Source organism: Rhea americana, unplaced genomic scaffold, assembly GCF_003343005.1.
Source record: "Rhea americana isolate MKP2758 unplaced genomic scaffold, rheAme1 scaffold_210, whole genome shotgun sequence".
Lineage (NCBI taxonomy): Eukaryota > Metazoa > Chordata > Aves > Rheiformes > Rheidae > Rhea > Rhea americana.
In genome coordinates, this window is record NW_028186259.1 from 1,208,558 (window position 1) to 1,216,529 (window position 7,972).

At 37.1% G+C, this 7,972-nt stretch overlaps 1 protein-coding gene across 2 annotated transcripts in view; it reads right to left on the minus strand.

Moving 5' to 3' along the window:
* Positions 1–7,972, minus strand: part of PKHD1 (PKHD1 ciliary IPT domain containing fibrocystin/polyductin) — a 266,037-nt gene that overhangs the window by 88,439 nt on the left and 169,626 nt on the right. For both annotated transcript variants that reach the window (XM_085304863.1, XM_085304864.1), the window contains exon 52: positions 832–945. In XM_085304863.1, coding sequence (XP_085160989.1) covers positions 832–945 — 114 coding nt within the window. The remainder of the gene's footprint in view (positions 1–831; positions 946–7,972) is intronic.

Sequence of the window (7,972 nt, forward strand, 5' to 3'; positions counted from 1 at the left end):
CAGTCTAGATCCTGGCAATGACTCTTGATAACACTTGGAGTTTCTACCGTGTCTTTATAAAGTCCTCCAGTGAATGAAGTCTTGCAATACCCAAGTATTGTTTAMAAAATGCTTTAAACCAAGAAAAATGATTCACACAAAGGGTAACTTATCCTTTTGACCATGGTCATATGAGGAGATGTAAGAACTAAGCCTTCTTCTGTCAATCCAAATTGGACCAAATATGGGTCGAAATGTTTGGAAGTATTTAAATATGTGTATTCAGACATTTTAAAAGAGTCATATAAGTTTAAGATCATCATCCTAGGCTGGAAACTTTGAGGGAAATTTGTCTCATCCTGTGAGAGAGAGATCAAAGATAAGTGAGATGAAATGCCCTCTGGAAGTATATATTTCTCTCTACTCAATAAAGTGATTTTGGTTTCAATACTTTTGCTTTCACAACTACCTTTCACAAATCTAAAATTCAGAACCTAACCACAAACAGGTAAAGATCAAACCCTATGATTCTATGAAACCCATGTACATATACTTGAGTCCTTTCAAGCTTTCTCCAGTTTCTCATATAACAATCTCAGGATTTGACATCTAGTTGTTAATGCAGGAGAACCCTTGTACATTACTGTCGATTTTTTTCCTGAAAAAATCTTCACAAAATCTCCAGAATTTGACCTGGTAAAATTGAGATAGTAAAAGTACTTGATAGCTTTATCCCAAAAAGGACTTATATCTCTGTTAAATGTTTTCTTATATRACATAGTAACAAGCTCAACAGCAGTTGATTTGGTGTAAAATTGGTTTCCTACAAAAAGGTGAATTCTCATTTCATACCAATAGTTCCTGGGTGGATATTTAATTCCTGCAGACGATCACAGTAAATTCCCTCAGATGCCCGAAGAAGGATCAGTAACTTTAAACCTCTTTCTAGTGGATGCTGAAAAGAACCTGCAATAAAGAGAGAATAATAATAAAAAAAAACAAAAAACAAAACACACACAGCAACAGTCCACCACAGAGATGTTAACTCARATATCTCATCAAGTGCCAAAATTAAGAAGGAGGAGGGAGAGAATCCAAATTTAGACCCCCAAATAGGGAAGTCTAAAGGAGTTTGTCCAAATTAACACAAGGAATCTGTGGAAAGACAGCTGGTTTTCTTTTGGTTCCCCAACCTTCGAACTGTYGTTTCCTTCCTCAGCCCATTTTTGCCCTTCCACTCTCTTCTCAGATATAATTGCACCTGTTCCCAGATAATCACGAGTCCTGCAGCCAGGATAAGTAAAATGGTCTCTGAGACCAACAAAAAAATGTTAATAGGAGGAAGGAGGGCAAGAGAAAAACTCCAGAAAGTTTTGGTGTCTGCAACGCTGCTCTTATCTTGTGGTGATAAGTCTGTACAGTAAACTGTATTCCAACTGTGACTTCATTTATTTCACCAAGGGTAGTTTATAGTTTCAGAAGAAAATGGCCCGGCACTAAACAGATACTAAGGAGGAAAAAGTAGGACAGTTTTTGCCCTGGAGAAATGTATGCGGAGTCCAGTAAAAGAGTTCAGCGTTCCTTTAAAATTAGAGATTAAATCAATTATGCAACAGAAAACTGCAGCAGATGTAGAACTAAAAAATATATACGTATCTGTACAAAATTAGCTGGCCTGTCATGATCTTTTAATATTGAAAAATTACTAGTTTGGAAAAGAGAGCTGATTCTGTATCCTAAAGAAATATTCCTCTTTAAGAGTACTTTTAAACGAAGTACAATCAATAATAAATGCATTGCTCCTCACCAGTGCATGACTGATATTTGAGGGTATTTAAATTCTCTGCAAAGCTTTTAAATGAGTATAAGACAAACACTATAAGACTTGTGGCTCCCCAACTAATATATCTCACACTAGAGAGCTGGTATCTTCTCTGGGGACGTGGAGGGAATTCAGCCTTTCATCGCTTGTTTTCCATTCAATCCATCTTTGGCCTTCTTGTTTAAACTTCCATAACTGTGGTTTGCACAGCAGATCATCAGCGATTGGGCCATAATCAAAAAATAATTTCAGATTGGAAAACTAATAGTAAGCACCTTCACCATCAGTGGACAAAGTCAAACAAATATCTGGATAGAGCAGCAGAAGACTTGTGTAAAGAGGCATGTCCAGCTTTCCATGCAGAATGGTCTTTCCCCACTTCACCTTCGCAGCAACCTGTGTTTAAAGGACTCACCCTAAACGTATCCAACCCTTCATCCTGAGATGAAATTATCAGCTACACTGAAGACTCAAGAAAGACTCAGCAAAATGCTTTGRAGAATTTTGCTTTGATAGTACAATATAATTCACAAATACCTTTTCTTAGTAACAATGATATCCTTTTAAGGTGGAGGATTAATTACTGTTACTAATTGTTATTGGCATTATTATTTCACTGGTAGATGCAAAGTGGTTACTGTTTCTTCCTGATAAGTCAGTAAAAAATAGCCATGCGATATATCCAACTCTCAACCTCCATTTTAAGACAATTTTAAAAGTAGGTTTCTAGGTTTAAAACTCAGAGAGAAATACTTGGAAATGTGAATTCTAAAAGCTTGAATTGGGAGYTATCACTTCTTAAAAAGAAGTATGTCTACCTTGATTTAAATGTGTAATTTTTAAGCCCTAAAAAGCATGACAATAGGTTAAAGAATGTTACTCTTGTTAAAAAAAAAMTATACACACACATGCATGTGCACACACACACACAAAACCAAAATATAAATAGAATAAGAAAGTAGATAGCTATAATAAAACTATTCATAATAGATCATAGCCCAATTAATCTCATAGAAAAAACAAAAAAGGGAAAGTAATGGTCACAGAAATGCTTCAGTGGCTGCAGACTAACAGCATATGATACAAGAATACAGGAGATATCAATGACTAGAAAATTTATTTTTTAAGCATATTTAGAACACAAATAATCCTAATAATTACTTATTTACAATAATAGTACAGTAGTTTTATCTCAATATATTTAAATAGCTTGAGTGCAAGTSCTATAGAAAAGTTGACCCAGAAACTCTTTGAATTATTAAGGTGGACTTTTCAGTAAGTTTTGAAACACTCATAATGTGTCATAACACTTGAAAAAAGCTAATATTATGCCAATATTTCAAATAAACATAAAAGTAAGAGCCCCAGCTAATTACAGGCCTGTCAGCTTGACATTGATTGCAGGGAAAAAAAGAAAAAAAATGGAATGTCCAACTTGAAACATAATTAATAAATCATTAAAAGTGGATAATATAATTAATGCCAATCAACATGGCTTTGTAGAAAATAGGTCCTACGAAACTTCCTTGTTATCATCTTTTGATGAGATTACAGGTTTAGTTGATAAAGATAATAACTTTGATATAATTGACTTCTCCAAGTTATTCAAGTTAATAGCACAAAAGTTTCTGATTAGCAAACTATATTGGTACATCAGGAATATGGCACACTTTAAATTACAGGAGAACCAACTGAAATGGGGCTTTTACTCCAGCAGGTGTATTTCTCATCTGSTTTTGAGAGCCCTGTGCTATGCAATGCCTTGCCAGTGATATTAAGGACTAAGAAGATATTGGAAGTAAGCAGACAGGTTGCTACAAATGAGCAAAAAATAAAGAGAAAGGCCAGCAAAGACAGATATAATTTAGGAGTGAGGAACTGGAGGGAGAAAGTGGAGAATAGTCAAAATCCAGTAAGACAGATCTTGCAAAGGAAATGCAGTCTGTATGAATAAATGGAGAACAAATTAAAAATAAGAAAAAGGAGCTAAAAGGAGTAAGCAAGGTAAGGTCTAAGATATGTATTTTGTCTTTGGCAAACAAACCATGAAAATGAAGATATGGAAATGGAAGCTACCTTAGTTTACTCAGAGCAAAATCCTAAGTATTTACCACATAYATTTCACTGAAATATACGTTTTGTCGTCATATGAAATAACCAGTATATTCACAAATCACAGCTCCTGTAATAACTTGTTTTGATAAAACTATCAAGTTGCCCTAAAGTAGCAATCATAATCTCTGCAGTACGTATGTGAAGTATCTGGGCTTTAAATACCTGTCTTTGAACTCTGGATATGAAAATTTTAGGGGACTTGCCCCATTTTCACGTGGTRACCTTCAGGCACATCAACCTGTCAGATTGGCTGTCCTGTGTGTGACAGGCACAAGAATGGTCCCCACTTCATACTCCTACTGCTAGTTGAAAGCTCATCAATTTGACCYGGGCGGTCTGATAGATCACAAGGTGAAATGATAAATTACCACTGTCAGAGAACAAGGAAAAAGGTAAGTGTGACCAGTAAGTATCTGGTGAGATGTGCAGAAAAATTCAGGATGGACAAATGCCAGTGTACACAGAAAGAAAATAGAACTTTCTCAAACAGGTCCTCTTTTCCACTTAGAAAGTTTACCTAGAATTTGAAAGGTTTGCTCATCTGTCCCAATTTGCCAGTTCTCTGCCAGTCTAGGCAGAGCTTCTGAACAGCAGTTTGACCACTCTGGAAATCTCAAGTGTGTCTTAAGTGCAGGCACAGTTTGACTTATTGACACATGGGTAGGAAACACGCAACTTCCTAGAAGCTGGATTTTCAGCACAGGCACTGCTCAGTCATTTAGTGCCTTCACTGTCAGGCTCATGTTTGACTTCATGTCAATGGCCCCACCGCAAACATRAACTTCTGTGATGGGCAGCTTAAAMTGATGTTCTTCCAGGACGTGCTGGCACCATAATGTAYGCACTGTGCAGTGCTGGYAGMCAGAAAAATACAATATTCCTACRGATAAGAAATAACCTGCACTGCTGATCAAGTCACCACTAATTACATATTTTCCTGAAGAAGTGTGAGGCCCAAGTGTATTGACTGACACACAGTTCTGTTAGTGCAATGGTTTAAGCTGATTCATAATCCTTCATCAGGTCCAGCCACTGGAGAGGATAAAACTCCAYCATCTTAAAATACAAAACAAAACAAAAGAAAAAAGGGACAACAAAGAAAGAGATGCATCTTTTCTACATGAATTTCCTCTTATTCTAGACTGCAATCTGGATCTAGTTTGCTCTTGGATTTCAAAAGCATTTTCCATTATTTTCACATTTCAGTTTGATTCCAGATGTTCTTCCTGATCGTTTTTGTTGTGCTTTTTTTCTTCTTTTTCCATATCAAATCTCATTCCATTCTTTCCTAGAATAGTGGGCGTTTCCTCCTTTTTAGCCTTTCCTTTCTTCACAACATAACACAGTGCAACAGCTGTTGTACATAAGAGTAAGGAAATCACTGAGATAAGATCCCCATCTTCCACTGGCAAATAGACTTTGTTAAGTATGTTGCAGCAACCACGTCTAATATCAGATTTGTACTCCCTTAATCCAAAACTTCTTGGGTTCTTCCTGCTCAACTGTTTTCAAAACTGCAGTGTGTTTTCACCAGAAAGTCTGAAGAATTTTTAATCATGGTCAGTGCATAGCTTGGTAGTCACCTATTATTGACTTCTCCTTTCTCAGCTGCTCCATCAGGTGTCCAGGCTACACTCTGCAAAGACGGAGCCTGTGAAAGTAGTTATAAACAAGGAGGTATCACATGAGTGGATGATGRGTAGATTGGCAGATGATGCTGCCAAACAAATGGAAGAGATAAGACAGATAAGACAGCTGTGGAGTTAGAGGCAGCAACTGGGAATGAGAGAAGAATGTCCAAGGAATAAGAAGTGAGACACTTACATAGGTGTCCTACATAAATGCCTTATCCTAGGGATAAGATTCAGCTGTCTAATTATGCAYGTCTAATGCCATCTGAGAGCCCTAGGGCATCCGGATACACCAGGTGGGTTGGCAGATATGCGACTGGGATCAGTGCCTTTTTAAGTAGACTCCGTAGGCCAGGTGGGACACCTGAGCATGTTCAAAATAATACAAGTGCTCTACATTTAGGCAACTGAAGCCTGCTTCTATGAAGATTCACATACCTGCATACAAGTTACTTCYGGCAAGTTGCCTGGGTGTCCAAGCTGACAAAGAATAGTCAGTGCAGCCAGTGAAGCCTAGGAAGTAATTTGCTCTAAAGTAGGTATCTATATTAGCCAGTTCCCACTGACTACACAGACTGTATTGACTTTTTCTACATTGATATAGTGAGGACTGAAACRCCCAGTTCACTCGCTGGTCTGTACATGTAACATCTAATTTGKCTATCTTAAACATGTGAACTGAAACCATTCTTTAGATGATATGATCAATTAAAAGAAATCAAGTGGCTGGGAAAGTGCGAAGAGCAAACAGATGGAGGTCAAGATATGAACTGAAGGGGATGCAGACAGTGCAGTGAACTTCTCGAACCACTTATTCTATTACAAGAGATGAAAAAATGCTCTCAGTACATCCATAGTACTCCTTGAAAATATACATACACATACATACATACATACATACATACATACACATACATAAACATACATAGAAGTTGTGCAGCTGAGCAGGAATGTTATATGATTGCAAATAGGATGGGACTCTGAGCCCACAGATAAAGATGAGACCCACACAATAAAGGTATTGAAGAACCTGAAGAATGCAGTCCAGTGGTAATATTCACTTCTGCACTAATTGTCATTATGAGGCTGAGCAGAAATCATCACTAACACATGGTCATCTAATGAACCACAGTGATTTATCCTTTGGGAACTCAAAATGGGGATTCTTACTAGCTCTGAAAAGAAGAGAAATGAAYGTTTTAGAGCTCTCGTACTGCAAGGAAGACAAGAGACATCAGAAATGTCTGGGGCTTCATCCCCAGATGGTGAAGCCCTGAGTCAATGATCACCTTAGGCTTTTTGCCCGAAATGAGAGACAAGACTGACAAGTCACCACTGCTACATATGGAAAGGAAGGGAAGGGAAGGACTAGTTGAGACTAAAAATAAAAATCCTATCTGGATAATTACTTAGCAGGTTCTACTACTAAAAAAAAAAAAAAAAAAAGCTGAGTACAATGGAATTTAGGCTCAGTCCAATGGACCAATCTGTGACTCTTTTGCAGCCTTATCAGGAGTTGAGAACTTTTTCAGCAGTAAAACAGGGCACTTTCAATGCATGCCATCTGCACTTTAATGCTGACTTATGAGTTAAAATGAAGGAGTTACCCTAGCACGGAACTAAAAAGAAACTTCTGACATATTAAGTCAACATTTCCTTTCTTCTTTCGATACTGGTGTGCTAATGATATTTAGCAAATCACCTAATGTCTTTGAATCTCAATCCCTCCTGCTATAAACTGGAGGAAAAAGAGAAAAGAATTAATTGTTTAAAGGCAGGCAAATACAGAAAGGTAAAAACAAAAGGCATTTCTAAAATGGTATTKCAAATACCACCATCAAAAAAGAGACTTTCAAAGTTTAAATTAAAGAGAAAAGCTYCTTATCTGGGAGCTAGTACTACTAGATGGGAGGTAATCAGAAAGTTTTCCTGGGTCCAATAACAATGAACCCCCTGGAGCACCCAAAAAAATTGAGGGTGTGGAGAGACCCACATATTTCACTTCTGTTGTCCCAGCGCTTTGACAGAGTTCTTTGCTGTCCTTTTCAGAGCTTTAATGATCTTATATCTCCTGGTGATCTGGTTGATCATAATCCATAGCAACTATATATGGAAGAGCAAAGTGATGGCAAACCATCCAGCATCACAGGTGTCCTAAGAACTCTAATCTTTCAGCTCTCCCTGCATTTTTGAAAGTCAAGGGCCTTTTACCACACTAACTCATCTTAGTTTTAGTGCAACTTATCATTTTAGTGAAAAGCAATCAGGATCCAGTTGATGTTTCATAAACTACACTTCTACATTGATTTTTTTCCTCCTTTATTATCTATTTCTCATCTCACTGGGTTCCTGTGTGCTTATGGTTGTGTTTTAATCATCTGACTTTATTTTATTTTTTTTCATTTTTCATTTTTCTTTTTATTTT